This window comes from Ischnura elegans, chromosome 4, assembly GCF_921293095.1.
Source record: "Ischnura elegans chromosome 4, ioIscEleg1.1, whole genome shotgun sequence".
Classification (NCBI taxonomy): domain Eukaryota; kingdom Metazoa; phylum Arthropoda; class Insecta; order Odonata; family Coenagrionidae; genus Ischnura; species Ischnura elegans.
The window spans coordinates 60,213,760-60,230,231 of NC_060249.1; the positions used below are offsets into that span (position 1 = coordinate 60,213,760).

A 16,472-nucleotide genomic window follows, 5' to 3' on the forward strand; every position below is an offset into this window, starting at 1 on the left:
CTCAGTTTAAAATCATAAATAAATTATTTCTAATTTCAAAAATACAGGATGGACCTCAGTGAATTCTGCAAAGGAACTTAAAATCATGCCCTGTACTTTAAACTTGTCCTCTGATTTACTTGATCAGTTGGCTTGCCAGCCATTAGATTTCACTCTAATGGATCTGTACTTTCATATTTTTTACAGATGCAATGATACCAGCCGAGGTAGAAGCTCAGGTATTGCAGCTGTTTGAGTTGGTGAATGAAAAGAATGAGCTCTTTCGTCGTCAAGCTGAGCTTATGTACATGTAAGTATACAAGCCACTGTAAAAAAAAAGGCTGTGTATAAACTCTAGCTGTGTAGAAGAGGTTGGCATTACCTAAAAACTAATGCCATCGAAGAGTTTGACATTCAAGGGGAAGAATTAAATTGATAATACGCACCTGTTCCAATATGTCTCATACAAGTTAAATCGTCAACCTTGTGATTATTACTGTGGAGCTAGTGGCAGCCACCTTTTCATGTTGGATCTTCAATTTGGTGTGGCTTTGTGTGGCATTTACATGGGATTTAAAAACTTTATTTTAATGGCCATATGATATTATTTCATTGGTTACATATGACCTATAGGCCATTAGCTGACCAAACTCACTTAGAAGTGTGGCTGTAATACACAGCAATGGTATTTTTTAAATCTTGAGCTTCTTCTTCACTCTTTTAGAAATGTGGCATTGCAACATGGGGTCAAGTATTTTTAAATTCCCATTTGTATTTTTTTTATTTCCACCAGAGGGAGGGAATGTAGTGGGAGGTGGCGAAAAAATTGTACAATATATAGTTTTTCAATAACCACTAATTTGTTTATGTATTTGGCTATCAAGTTTAGCATTATATCATACAAGGATATTCTTGTGTACTATATTGTTTAAAATTACATCATGCACCATAATTATTCTTGGGAGAAAATGCTTTTACTTTCATAAGTGTACATGAGAATTATGAATTACTCTTTTTTTTATTTGTAGGAGACGTCAACTTAGACTTGAAGAAGAGCATGCAGACCTAGAGTTTCAAATTCGCTGCCTCATGGAACGCCCTGCGTCTCTTAAGACTGATGCTGACAAAGAGAGAGAGGAAATGCTTATACAGAGGTGAGAGGCGATACTTGATATAAAGCTTGGAACTGAGTGGGGCAAATTAGCTTTTGGATTTTCTTGTGAAGATGAGTTTTTAAATTTGAGAATACCGGAATTAGCCACGGGGGTATGTTTACGGAGTCGCCCGTAATGCAAAAATTGTATGAAAAATCCACAGAGAAAAAATCATTAGCCTTGATCAGGACTCGAACCCAGATCCCCTGATTTTAGGTCGAGTACTTAGCCAGTTAAGCTACCAAGGCATCAAATCTCCACAGGGAAGAATGAAGCCTAAGTAGCTTAACTGGCTAAAATACCCTACCGGAAATTGAGGGATCTGGGTTTGAATCCTGGTCAAGGTGAGTAATTTTTTCTCCTTGGATTTTTTGCACAATTTTTTAATGTGATGAACTTGAATTTGGCCTCATTAAGGTACATGTAACTATTATTTTTTTGTTTTATTAATAGAGACACATTCCTGTATTCATGGAAAGTTCACGTAGGGGTTTTTTTTTTGGTGCAGTATATTTAGATATGATACTATCAAGCTTCAGTTCATTGTCATTTTGCTGATATTATTTTGGTGAACTGGGTATTGCTGGATGTTTTTTTTTAATCAGCCAATAATTTATCAATATTAAAAATATTAAAGCTTCCTATGTCATTAAGAGTTCAATCCTTCTTCCAACTATAAAACGTCTTCAAGTTTTCATCTTCTTAGTTTAATTTTTGTCCTAGTCTTACCTTTTTTTGCTGCATACTACCTTATATAACGTTACTTTTAAATGCACAAATGGAAAATTAAAATGTTTTAAAGCTTTCCCATTGTGATTTCCAAATATCAAAGAAAAGCACTTTATAGAAAGCACTATCCCTTTTCATAGGGCAGTTTTCCCTTTCAATGGGGACATCAAATCTCAGGTTCTGCTTGTGTTAGCTCGTGCCTTCTTAGTAATAGTTACCATCCTAATAATTAATATTCAACCTCCCTAAACCTTCTGGGCCTATCCTAACTACGAGAATCTGTCTTGTACATCGTAAGGAGAGCTCCTTTCCTTAACTGTACCCAAAACGCAGCCCCTTCTGAGGAAGGAGGGTAAAAAGTTCCTTTACTTGTACGTAAATTGAAAGAATTCCATTCCATTATAGATAAAAAGGTGAGCTCTACATCCTCAAGGTCAACTGGGAAATGAAAAAACTCCAGTGGCCATAACAGGGACCTCATTGCAGGTATAAACAAAACACTGTGTTGGTATGTTGGAAAGGGAAGATTCGTACCAGTGACCAACCTCAACCCCTCCACCGGAAACCCTTCACAAACACTCGTTCAACTATGAAGGAAACCTTCGTGAGGGTTTTGTAGGGCCTCGCTAAGGCTGCTTCCGTTGAATACCCTTTCCAGCATACCAACACAGTGTTTTGTTATACCTGCGACGAGGTCCCCTGTAATGGCCATTGGAGTTTTATTTCCCAGTTTTCTATTCCATTGTCAAAGACACCTTAGGAATTTTGCTTCAAAATGCTTTCATTATAGTTTGAAAAATATTTTTCTGGCAGTTGGGTGTCTAATCTTTAATCCTCTTGTTGTATTTATTCTTAATGTCTTGGAACTATATTTTTTCATCCTAGGCTGGTGGAAGTGGTTCAGGCACGAGATGAAGTTGTGCAGTGCTTGGAGAGTGATCGTCTGAGAGAAGCTCAAGAGGATGTAACTGTAAGGGCTCGCCTTGCTGGGGCGTTCCCAGGTCAGTTCATTAAAGTGTGGTAGTGATTGTACTGTAAAGTCTGAGTAATAGTTTGATTGTTATAAAGTTATTATTTCAAATAACTTGCCTTTACTTCTCAGAGTACAAATAAAATTACCATGCATGAGGTTATGTATCTGACGTTGTATCTTTTGGTGTAGGCTATTAATGATTTTGATTTGAAATACGTAGTCTTTATTGTTGTGCCAAGTACATAATTTATGCAGCATGTGTATTATTTTGCAACTATTCTTTCTCATAATTTTCCAACAGCATGTTTTTTTTATGCCTCAAGTACTTAAAGAATTCTTTTTTGTACATGTACAAACATTACTAGTTTTTTAAATCTTAATATACTTCTACACTCATTCCATTTTTACACTCATTCCATTTTTTTGTTGGTGCATTTCTGTGATAAATATAATTGTTTTTCATTATTTAAAAATTTTGTTATAATTTTTATCTTATGTAATTAATGTGTAATCATGAGTATATTTTATGGTGTTTTGTATTTATATAACATTAAATTTTTTGCTCTCATATGTTTTTGCTCCTTACTGAATCTCATTTCATGACAAAAATTAGCTCCTGAACCTAAAACTTGGTGCTTGAAATGTTTTTCTATACTGGTGATTTAACTTGTAGTGATTATTTAATCAGAAATTGTTGCAACCTAATAATTATAATTTTATTTTGGTGATTTTAATTTCTTATTACCTGTGATATGGTGGTCTATCGCAGAAATTAATATTAAATTTAAAACATTGTCACAGTCATGCACTCTGTTGGTTTTGGTTTCTGTAATACATAGATAGACTCTTTAAATTTTTGTCAATAATTTTATATTATTTCACTATCTCAAATCCTTGCATGTTGCTATTTTTAACTCAAATTCATTTGTGTAATTAGTTATTTTATAAGTTTTTTACACATTGTCTAATTAATGGGCGATTTAAAATTTGTTTAAACTCTTGTTTGTTGATTTAGCCTTGAGAGAATAAACTTATTGGGCAGACATTTAAGTCCAACTCCTTTGATGCCCTATTCAATTCCTTCATTTTTAATTTAATATTTACTGATGGTAGAATTCTAGTTTGCTGTTTCATCATTTTTCTTACTATTGGTTCATTATTTTTCTGTTTACCTTGAATAATTTTTAGAAGCTATTAGCAATTGATGAAAAATCCTTTTTAGATATTCCAGAGAGCATTCTTAACAGTACCCAGGAGTTGTGGAATGTGTCTGAAATGGCCATAAATAATTCACAACAGTCTTTGATGGAAATCAAGGACAGTTCCATGACTAATGGTGCGTGGCAACGAAGGGTGGTTTTTAACAGTTTTATTTTAGGTTCCTTAACTGTATCATATAATTACTCAATGCATTCACCCATCCTTTGGGGTGATGCACTCCATAAAATTTAATATCAGTTTTCCAATTAAAAAATCTCTCTACTGCCACTTATGTGCCAGAAAACTCTCAAGTTTTTATTTTATTAGGCTGTTGGAGTCCGAATTTTTAATTGGAAAATTGATAACAATTTCTTCCTAGCTTTCAAGTGAAGGTAATCCAGCAGGTTATTGAGAGAATCCCCAGGCCGTTAAATTTTTGGTGATAAAGGATTTAATTTTGATTAGAAAATAGTTGAGAATTAATTAATTCTTACAAATTCATGGTCTTTCATTTCAAGGGCGTTCTAAAGGTGGTGATGAGGGTTGCTGTGATTGCAATTTTCTAAACCTTGATTTCTGGTGCTGGAAAAGGTTGGTCAAGACTTGTGCCCTTATTAAGTGTAAACAATGCTGGTTTGACCCCGTGAGTTCCCTCAAATGTGTGTGTCCAACCTGGGTCTGTTTGCATTATTTTTTTGGCTTGGAAATCCCATTGAGAACCATTTGGCTTAGGCCATGGCATGTAAAGGATAGGGTTAAAAAGACAACTTGATCCCTTTCGAGGCACATGTGCAACTTTCTCATTGTATAGAAAGGTACATTAGGGGTATTGTATTAGACTACACACTGTGGAATTGTAACTTCATATTTTGAAGTTTCATGATAATATTTCCAGGACTGGGTACATGTTTTTGTGGATATTAAACATTAAACATAGAGGCAAAAAGTTGCTTTCAGACTTGGTACTTTATCCTAGCTGTTGTAATTAACGGGAGGATTCCTTTGTGAAAGATGTTCAGAGTGGTTAGGCTGCAGAAGGGAGCAAATTGAGGCATTTACTTCCTGTGAATGCTGTGGTCATATTTTTTTCTGGATTTGAGTAATAAATGGAAAACTTAGCAGATTTTGAGTGCCCTGATATTTTTTTTTTTCATTTTTATAATTCTTAAAAAGCTTGCTCCATTTACTTTGTGCTCCATTATGCGTAATTACTCAAAATATATCTTCTTCCCATCACTAAGGGTAGTAGAGAATTTATGATAACTGGGCTATAATTTAATGAAACCTACATTTAACTCCCTTTTCTAATCAAGGATTTTGGAATATAAAATGCAAAGTCCTATTCTTTGATTCATTTTTTTGAAAATTAAATAGAAGTTTGCTTTTGGTTGTGGATTTTAATAACATTATTCTTGATTTTTGCCTTATTTTAGTTTAGTAAATACCTTAGTTTGGGCATGGTTTGTTTTTTCTTATCTTTGTGTGTAACTGGATGGAGGTTTTTGGAAGCCTTAACCATACTTGTTGTTGTAGTTCCTCGTATTGCTTCTTCTCCTTAATCAAGATATCATTTGTCTGTGTTGAACTTGTGGTCACTCTCATCTGGGATGGTTTTTTCATGCTCATCATAGCAGAAGTTATTGTTAGATATGTTCTAGTATACATGTGACATTTAATCATTGAGCTCATGACTAAATTAATTTTTGAAGTTTTCATTTTAAATTATAAACTTTGACTACATGATAAAATTATTTATTGTCTCCTTTGGCATTGTTTCTTTAACCTTTGTCAGTTTTGTTTTAACCAGAGTAACATTTTAGAATTCATCTAACTTTGTCCTGTTCTGAAGTAAAGTAGCTTGTTCGTGAAGTAAAACCGTAATGAGGAACTTATAATTATGCCTTCCACATTCATTATTGATTGATTGATTTTAGTCTGGGATTCGGCTGGCAATTATCAGTATGGAAGCAGTTGCTTGTTGGAACTGTTCTACTTTGTGGAATGAGGATTTGTTGCTTCTTCAATTTCTTATGCTCTGTTGAGACAATGAAAGAATATTTTTGGCGTTACACTTGTTACGTAATCATTTGCATTGAAGAAGTATTATTGTGTCTTGAGCTCAGCCAGTCAGTCCCCTTTTTGTTTTATGAAATACACACTTAGATGTGCATGGAGGTTGATGAGCCTGTTTTTGTTTTGGTTGGAACTCGAGTCCTAAGATTAAGTATTGACTAAAGTGGGGGAAATTTTGTCGGCTGCAGGCAAGGCAGCAGAGAGGGGTGAGGACGAGGAGGAAGAGGTGACATCTATAGGGGAGAAGGGCAAGAAGTCAAAGAAGGAGAGGAAGGTGTGGGAGCGAATGAAGAAGAAGGTGGTGGGCAAGAAGGGGTCGGGGGGCGTCCTGCACTTGGGCAAGGGTAAGAAGAAGAAGGATGCTGACAAAGATGTGGATGAGGCTGAGGAGGAGGGGAAGCAGAAGGAGGGTGGTGGTGCTTTGTGAGAGAGCCCTCGTAAATGCGTTCTCTCACCCGTCCATAGAGAAATTCGGTGCCGTGGTCACCTTTTTCGGGTGTCTGGTTCATCGTTCTGGCCTTAGGAGTAAAATGTTAGTGAGGAAGAAGAAGAAAAAAATTGACATATTGTAACACTTGAGTATTTTTTTAGAGGAGGTGGAATGTTTTCATTCTGCTTTTTTTTCTAAACGCAATTGGTGCTGTAATGGATGGAGGAAGAAAGTGTGTGATGGCTGTGCAATGGATTTGGTTTTTTTTATACATATTCATACGTACGCACTATTTTTTTCGGCTTGCTGCTGTGAATCGACTGCTCGTATACTGATCTTGCTGCAAGCATTATTGGCTCCTTGGTGAGGGTATATATCCTGTATCTCCTGGCGTGTGCTTTCTGTCTCATGAAGTGAAAGGGTGGCTTATATGCTGGTGGTGTGAAAGCCAATCCAGTGGTTTATATTTTTAATCACGCATCTGCTTCTTACCAAGCTCTCTTTCATTGCCTTAATTCGTGAAATGTCCAGATAGCCAGGTTGTTTATGTGAGTAATGTCATGAAATAGCTGCCTCTGTGTACCATAAATAGGTTATTGCTGTTAGTTGAGTATGAAATTATCGATACAAATGCCAAGAGATTGTGATTTATTTATTATTTTTGTTTTATCGATAGCTTAGCAGCATCATGACTTAATGTAAAGTGTTTACATTTTCACTTAGAGCACATGAGCAAATGAATAAAATCACTTTTTGTATAGTTAGGGTCCTAAAACTTGTTCCTTTTTGTAAAAAGAGGTGCTTTTCAAACATATCATGTAATATTTGCACACAAATATGTTTTAAAGAAAAGCATTATTTAAGAATGTTGGCTCCATGAAAATGGAATGAAAATTGAAAATTTTATATAGAGTTGTGTAGTTAAAAGTGCAATGCTGGGCAAGAGACTTTGCTTGTGCAATTGATTTAAACTGTATCTTTGGTTTAAGGTACACAAAAATAAATTATGACATTATGAAATTTTTAAATAAACGTGAATATTTTGTCATATTGTTTTGGTTAATGTCCAGTCTCCCATGAACACCTATCGTTAGTGATTTTTTTCTGATCAGCAGAAAGAAACCATAATGAGGTGTATTATTCCTGGAGTTCAATTGCTTCCAAGAATTAACTGCCTGCTGTGTATTTTAAATGCTTGGAATGTGAATGTGATGGAGGTGTTTTTTCTTCTGTCGATGGATGACTCTACGGAGAATCAGATGTGAGGGAAGCATTTATTTCTTAGCAGTTGTCCTGAAAAGATATGTTCTCACCATAGCTAGGTATGAGATATGATATATTTTTACAATTTGGTTTCAAATCAGGGTAGATGGCTGTCATCCCTTTATACATAAGTCATCCTAATGATGCGCATATGGCGAATAATAATCATGTGATGGATTTCAGAATACACATGTGAATGAAAAGGAAAGAAAGGGTAACCCTAACTGTCCCTATCCCTGTCCCATCTTCAAATCATTTCTTCTAGGCTTCGTAAACTAATAAGATTGTGAACTTCATTATTTTTTTAAAGATCTCGCCTGGCTACCAAGGCTGGTGACCTAGAAATAGTCTTCTGCTCATCTTTTTGGTAAAAATTAATTATTTTGATGAATGCCTTTTCATATTCCCCATCTTGAATATTGCTGTTAGTGAGCCAATTTTCGCAAGTTTTGTGACTTGACTGTGGGGCAACGCCATTGAAATATACTCAGAAGATTTACTTAGGGAAATTTTATGGTGTATTTGGTCTCTATTCTTATTTCTTTGTTCCTTGGAAATGGAAGGTCAGGGTCATTCAAAATATATTTCCGTCAACTTTTTTGGGATAACTCACTCCAGAACTGCTTGCACAACTTGGAGGCCTAGAATTCAAGATGTCTGAGATAGTGTCAGTATTGTGATATATCTCAGTGAGCTAAATTGAGTTCTATTGGGGCTGGCAAAACATAAGTGGTGCTCTTAGGTATGAGCACATATATGTCAAGTACACCCTCAAATTTTAAATTCTAGCTCTCCCTATGATAGTCTTTGCCAGTAGTAAATGTCTTTCTGTGGTTATATCCTTAAGTTGGTGTAGTGTCGAAGTACAAACATTGAGTGTTAGTGTTTTGATTAACAATTTTCTCTAAGTAGAGTAGTAATGTTCATGTTATTGTTTATACTGACAATATTTTACGTAGATCATAAAGCATACTTTGGAAACAGATATTTCATTTGTTTTTTTATTACCTGAGGTTTTTCTGACTTCAGAACGAGAATTGTGTTGGCTTATGTAGATACGTGCAGGATTATTATTAAGGCGACAGAGGCAGGCCTATGGCCCATGAGGCCTTGAGGACCCCAGAGGGGCCTCAGTTTTTCTTCTCTGTTATCTAGTAACTCATATTTGTTCTGGATTTCCAGCTGGATTGTGCTCGTGAAGTTCTCTTGAGTAAATTCCTGGATCAGTTACCCGAGAGATCTTCTTTTAGCAACTTGTTGATTAGCGTTAAGTCTACATGGATGTTTAGACTAAAAATGAATTGAAAATTGAACATTAAAGTGCCCTGACGTACACAACGTGTGCGTCCCTTTTCCTTCCTCTCAAGTGAGTACTGGGTACAGGCCCTCAGTGGCGCAGCAAGGGGGTTTTTGGGGATAAAATCCCCCCAGAACTCAGATAAATTTTCAAGTTTAATCCATTTTAATTAATTGGATTAATGTTACTTATGTAATATAGTAAGGATTAATAAAATATCCCTCAGAATGCCGTAAAACTCACCTTTTTGAACCAAACATCTTAATATTTTTCTGGGGGAGGGCCCCTGCATCTATCGCTTACCCTGGTGGGTATTCCATACCCCCCAGACATCCCAGTATTAGTTGTGCCTAAAACCCCCCAAGCTTTAATTCCTAGCTGCGCCCCTGCAGGCCCTCACTGGTGTTTACTTGGCACTGCTTAGTTAGAAAATTCATCATCTTTAATGATGAAGCAAAGATAAATATCCTGTTGTTATAATGGTGATGATAGCACCATATCAAATATTAAAGAGACATCCTTATTATTGATGTAATCTTAAAAATCTTTTCCTCCCCCTGTTTGACCATGCACTTATTAGGTAGAAATAATGAAGCTAAAAGAGCATGACTACCTAGAGCAGTACTAGAGGAGGGCTTAACAGATGATCATGAAGGATATAATGAAATGATAGTAGATGAATGATAATTCAAGGAATTTTAAGAAATCCACAGTGGAAGCCAATAGGATGTATTGTATTTAATTCCAGACAAGTGGAAAAGAAGCCATGGATGCAGAAAATTCAGGTATGTTCTCATCTTATTTTCATTGCTTATAAGTAATACTTGGTTGTTATCATCTTTTTTGATATTAGGTTATCTGTTAGTTAGGGCCCTAAATCATACAATTAATTGTAATTATAGGTAATATTGAAATCTATTAAAATGGTCATTCAGTGTTTGGTCAAAAGATTAAGTTAGATATAAGAAAATCCATCTAGTGCTTTGGGTAGGAAATCATTACCCTTAGTGATGGAGCTGACACCCATGTTGTTATAATGAATTAGTGATCATTTCAACAGGCCACTATTAAGTAAGGAGTTATGTCATATTAAAAAAAATTGGAAAGTATAAATGGAATAACTGGAGTTTTGGCCTCAGTGCACATTATTATTATACCCTATGTAGGCAAATAATTGGTTTTTAAATCTCTTGGATCAAGAGGTTAGTATACCAGCTACATATGGCAACCCATAGCTTTAGATCATACATACCATTGGTATTAGCAGGGCCAGATTTACCGTAAGGCAAAATAGGCACATACCTTGGGGTGTCGCAGTCCATGGGGTGCCTTCTGTCAACTCATGTGAGTGGCTATGCCTTATCATAAAAATCGGGAAGGGGGGGCCCAAGTGAGGAGAGGTGCCTATAGTGTAACTTTGGGTAAATCCGGACCTGGGCATTAGTAAATACAAGCAAATTATGGTAAATCTAATTGAACAACATGGCGTTACAGTTAAAGCTGGAGCAAATACATGAAATATTATGTGAAAAATTTTCTGTCCACATTCTTTATTACTTTTGCATCGAAGGAAAGTTTTTTTCCTAGAATGTCAACGAAATTCATTTTCTTCCCTTTGCCTTGGCAATCGTTCTAGGATTTTTATTTGAGAATGGTTGTTTGCTGATATTTCAGATAGAGTGGATAATAACAGATTTGTCGCGAACATAGCTCCGGGTAGACGTTTAGCAAATGAATTTAGAACAGAAATTATAATTTAACCACAATCCCTTACTGCTCCAAAGCCAGTTCGAGCGCTACGAAGCCCTTTTAATTTGGCCCCATTAATTCTTGCCACGACCGAACAATGACTACCAATCGCTCTTTTACAATAGCCAGTTTTCTCATTTGATGAACCACGATTGTCATACGAAGGAGTATGAAAAAGTGTATGTGGCGATCATGTTCTCTTCATTAAGTTGCTGCTCAGTGCATATCTGCAAGAGTTTTTGTTTTGTGGGGGTTAGCTAGAAATAAAATTTTGAATATTCCAAAAGTGTTCATAAATAGTAATGGGTAATCCAGTGGATAGTTTTTTACTTTTTCCCTCTGAAAAATTGTAATATTGAATTACTGAATGGCATCCTGATCGATTTGCTTCTAAACGTGTTAGAAATGAACATTGCTTCTGTCAAAGACTCTATAATGTGTATCTGTTAACGCATTCCTGATGTTCATGGTAATAGTTATACTAGTAAAACAGTATACTCGTATAATAATTATGAGAGATTTTCTCGAATCGACTCCTAATGTGGTTTGACATGTGCGTCACAGGTGCTTTTTTTGATAGCATCCTCAATAACTGTGGCTCAAATTAATTTCGTTTCAAGCGTTCGTCTGAGAATTGGGATTATTGCATATCAATAATATTCCTCATCAGAATACCCCAAGTTTATTTCTACTGATGTCCAATATTCTCCTTATTTTAGCTGTACATTTCGCCCTTTTTTTAAATTTTAATCAAACTTTATAATGCTTGTAAGCAACTTGGTCAACCAGATGTATTGTCTTCTTGAGATGAGGATTTTAAAATATATCTTTTTTGCGTGGCCTGATTTCATTACTGAGAACTTGATTTACTGGATTTTAGATTAATTTGCAAAGATTTGATGTATAAAAAAGAGGTCAACCAAACAGTAGATGATGTGTATTTTAAATATTCACTATCTAGTTTCATTTTGGTGATGTATTTTTCATTTACTATATTTTTTATTTTATATAAACTGTTACCACCTGGCAAATCGCCAACTTGTAACTTGTACTATAATAATAATAATAATAATAATAAAATTCAATGTTGACTTTGAAGCTGTCGACACGTGTGCCTCAGCTGAAGTAAACAAAATTGATGGAGGGAGAAATTCTAACTACTCTGTCAGGGTTAGCCATGGTTCATACTAGTTAGGGAAATTGAAGTCTGGATTGGAAGTGAGGGAAATGTTCAGGGATGCCGACTTACAAAAAATATTGGGGGGGCCCAAACCGGGGATCTTGCCCCGAGAAATTTAATAAGTAGTGAGTTTGAAGTTTTTTAAGCATTTTAGAGGAGTTATATGATCAACATTAGAACCCTTATAACTCGAATCTCGATATCTGGATATTCCGGGGAAAATCGACGAGCCTGACACATTTTTCCTCACACCCATAACGAATTTTTGAGGGGACTCGGGCCCCCTCAGGCCCCATGGAGTCGACGCTACTAGAATTGTTAGATAAACAATTGAGAAGCACGGCATAAGGCTGTAAATAGTAGTTGAACTTGGGAAGCATTGCTATGTTTGTGAGCATTCTGCATTTTGTTTGCATTCAGAATAAAAGAGAGACGAAGGCAAAGACAATGTTAGTGGCTCAAAATTTGGCTGACGTGAAAGCCAAAAGGGCTAAGCTAGCAACAGAGTAAGCTGCGGAAATAAGTTCTCGTAAGGGTACGGCCTGCCACCTTAAGTCGTGGTTTGCACGTTTTAAAGTGTTAGTCCTTGTCCTTGGTGTCGGGAAGCAAATAATCACACATGAATATTTAAATTTTTTAACACAAAGTTCATTTCTTTGTAAATTCCCAATGTCCAAATCATTTCAATGAAAATACATTAAGTAATTATGAATTTGTGCGTCTAGAATAGCCAAAAGTTAAGTTATTACAAAAGCCTCGGGAAGGAGAGGAGCTGCTGATCATGACACGAGTGGATATCCAGACGGCACAGAATCCTCCGTATCTAATTCGTATGTAGATAGTATCCATTGACGAAAAGCGACAGAGCGGTAGTCAATGGATACTATCTGCATACGAATTAGATACGGAGGATTCTGCGCCGTCTGGGTAGCGAGGCACTTAGGTCGCATGGGCCATACAGCCCACGCTTCGACTCCCATTGATGGCTACATTGTGACTGACAACTGACGAGAGATGAGTGAACAGTGTATGTATGTAGTATGAGTTACTGACTGCTAATAGCATCTCCACCGTGCCATTATATAGGGAAGTGGAACCAGGATGTTTTCGTCTAAAAGGGGTTAGGTGTTCTCGGAAGTGAAAAGGTACAAATTCTGAGGCATAGTTTGACTTAGCTGTATTGCTATTCTGAGACGTCACACAACACATTTATGCATATTTTGGAAATGGAAATCTTCCATTTCCGGATCACTACTTTCTAATGATGACCAGAGTGCTTGAATATTGGTAGGTTAAGGATAAGTTTAAGTTTTTCATGATTTGTGTGATATTTTACTTAATGAGAATTTGAAGCAAAGACTGCAAAGATTACATTTTACATTTTGATTGGCATATGTTTCACTCGGATAATAAATAAGTTTTATTTCACATTGTACCTTGGACTTTCCCCTCTGTTGGGATGGTTCATAATAGGGTGGTTTCCTATTATTTTTTTATTGCCTAAATCGAAAGATTATTACTCCTGGAGTACGTATTTCACGCTTTTAGATTTTTAAACGACGATATCTATTTTTTGCGATTAAATGAAAAGTGAAAATTTTCAAGCGCGCGAAAACGAGACGCATAAGTATGAATGCCGGGAAATCTCTCCGTGTGCCATATTTCTGGTTCCCGCTGCCGCTCTGTGAGGTGACCATGAGGCGAGCTTAGCGCTGATACGACGTAGGCTGCTAGCGGGTAGCTGAGTACCCTGCTGGCTGGTAGCACTTGGCTTAAATAAGGATTATTAATACCTTATCAAATGAAGAAAACTTTCCGACCTTAGCCAGTTTTAATAAGTGATTATTAAGACATGTTTCCCTGAGCTCTGCACCTCATGCATGCATTGGTAACCTCAGACGATGCATAACTCCTATCGTCTCGTATAGAATCTAGGTCCCTGTGACGTCACATGGAGTGGCATCGCATGGGTGCCAATCTGGCCCTTTTCAAATGAGTATAAAAATGGACCATTGCCATTCGTCTAAACCGGTATTTCTAAAACCAAATGAATTGTATATTATGAATACAGTAATGGTGGGTAACGAATCGCAATCAATGCCTTTCGTTTTCTTTGATGAAGGAAACTACCCTATTAAAGCTCTATGCACATTATTATTGTGTGAGTGCATCTAAATTCTCTAGTATGGACGGGGAAGATGAATACAATTTTAAACTATGGTAAAAGCTATGAAGCTGCACCTATGCAATATAAATAAATATTTCCTGCTTCTTAAATTTTACTTCATATTGTCCAGGTTTTATTTTTCCCCTCTATTTAAAATACGCAGTACCTCTCTCTCCACATGCAATATTAGGCTAATAGTATTATATGTAGCAACCACATTCTATAGCTTTTTTTGTGTGCCTGAATTAGAACTTTTCTCATGAAATACTCCAGCTGAAACTCTTCTTCATTAATCCTACGGATTAACTCAAAAAACATTTTTCCTTCCAAACTTTCCAAAATTATTTAAAAGCTCACGGGGATATTGTCCATGCCCACTGCTTTCCTAGCCGTTACATCCCAAAGATCTCTCTCAATTTCTGCATCAAAACAACTCCTCCAGCTCAGTTTTCTCATCTATTTAGCCTTTCTTGTATGTTCCCACAATCGTACAGATCCTCCATTTATTCTTTCCATCTACTCTGAGTCTCATCTTGCTCGTTAAGCATCCTCTCATAAATAGCTTTAATATTTGGCATGGGTTGCCCTCTTTTCTCATCTGATAATTAGGTACTTTACCTAGGCCTACAGGGTGCCTATCTCTCCTTCACTGTGAAACTTTTCCTTTTCTTCTACCTGCCTTTTCCACCATAACTCTCTTGCCTCTTTGGTTTCTTACTGTTATCTATTATTTATTTCTGAACACATTATTTTCCCTTGCTCTGAGTTTACATTCTTCCAAAAATTTTCTCTTCCATTTTAATTCCCATATCCTCTGCAATTCATGGTTTCTTTATGCTTCCACTCTGAATGAATCCAATTGGCTTCTCTGCTGCGTTCACTATTCCAATTTTTTGTCTTATCCCACCCTGCCCATATAGTCTGCAAGTCACCAATCTCCTAGGCACTATCCATTCTCTCAATTATCTCCTGGTCAGTGGGGTAGCCAGGAATTTCATTCAGGGGGTCTAAAACCAGGAGTGAAAATTTTTGAAAAATATGGTACTAACAAAAAGTGGAAGTTTTAAACTAATTTTTACACTTTTCGTAACTGAAAAAACTTTATTTTTCAAAGAAATCTTTTGTAAATTCATGATTTTTCAATATTTTGTTCTTTTATGAAGGAAGGTAATTGTGTTCTTATATTTTGGGTGATGCGGGGGGCAGGGAGGGGTCTGGACCCCATCGACCTCCCCCATGTTATGCCACGGACTACAAGATTTTTCTTATTCAAAGTATCCCTAATTATTTTCTGTAGCTGTCCATTCACCACACCTACTTGATTCTCCCTATGGTTGCTAGTGAACATTTACACTTGAACCACCCCAAGGTTGATGGGTTGTTCCTTTTGAGCAGTATAGTGTTCAAGCACATTTTTGAATAGGCTCATATTGCTGTTCTTTTGTTTTTGTGGGCAACGTTGCTCAGTTTGTTGTGGTAGAGATGTTGTTGGAATAAAGGCACGTTTAAAAGTATTACGAGATTGTGTCCTGTACAATCCTTTCTCCCCATCTGTTTTTTGTCAGATTATGGGCCCAGCATTGAGACAAAAAAACAGCAATGTGAGCATATCCATAAGTGTGCCCAAACACTTTTCTTCTCAACAGTACCTCAATTTCCATCACTAAAAATCATATCATTTATCTGCTCTTTACCTAACACTGTCTTACTTATCTTACCTCTCAATACCTGAGCTACCGCTCATTGTTTTTCCTGCTCTTTACCTAACTCCTACTCTCCTTTCCTCCCTACCACTGTATAACCCTGTACCCATCACTCCAGTAATCCCCCAACCCCATCTCACCTCACACAGTCCCAAAATATCTAATCTCCCATTCTCCATATCCCTTTTTATATATATTCTATCTTTTCGAGCTATGTCCACAAATATCCACAGAGAGGAATGATGCCTCGGTAGCTTAACTGGCTAAAGCACTGGACCCGAAATCAGGGGATCTGGATTCAAATCCTGGTTAAGGCGAATGGTTTTTTCCCTGTGGATTTTTCGCACAATTTGTGCATTGCGGGTGACTCCCGTAAAAGTTATCACCGTGGCTAGTACCGGTATACAGAAAATTATCTTGCCCACCCTCATCATTCTCCTTGCATTCCATGTCACTGCATTCGTAGCTGCCTTCACCTCTCCATCTTCTTGGTCTTCCTTTCTTTTTTCTTGTCTGCTGCTGACGATTAGTCTCTTGCAAGTTTTTGTATGATTTGAACCTCAATGACCCTGCCA

At 36.6% G+C, this 16,472-nt stretch overlaps 1 protein-coding gene across 6 annotated transcripts in view; it reads left to right on the top strand.

Moving 5' to 3' along the window:
• Positions 1-9,883, top strand: part of LOC124157566 (MICAL-like protein 2) — a 60,945-nt gene extending 51,062 nt beyond the window's left edge. For 3 of the 6 annotated variants that reach the window (XM_046532397.1, XM_046532398.1, XM_046532403.1), the window contains 5 exons: positions 187-289; positions 1,008-1,133; positions 2,748-2,863; positions 4,058-4,171; positions 6,297-7,586. In XM_046532397.1, the coding sequence (XP_046388353.1) occupies positions 187-289; positions 1,008-1,133; positions 2,748-2,863; positions 4,058-4,171; positions 6,297-6,535 (698 nt within the window). In that variant the 3' untranslated portion in view covers positions 6,536-7,586. Of the gene's footprint in view, positions 1-186; positions 290-1,007; positions 1,134-2,747; positions 2,864-4,057; positions 4,172-4,553; positions 4,627-6,296; positions 7,587-9,678 lie in introns of those variants that run through there. The other 3 variants (XM_046532401.1, XM_046532402.1, XM_046532400.1) reach the window with 3 other exon arrangements.
• Positions 9,884-16,472: the final 6,589 nt, after the last annotated feature.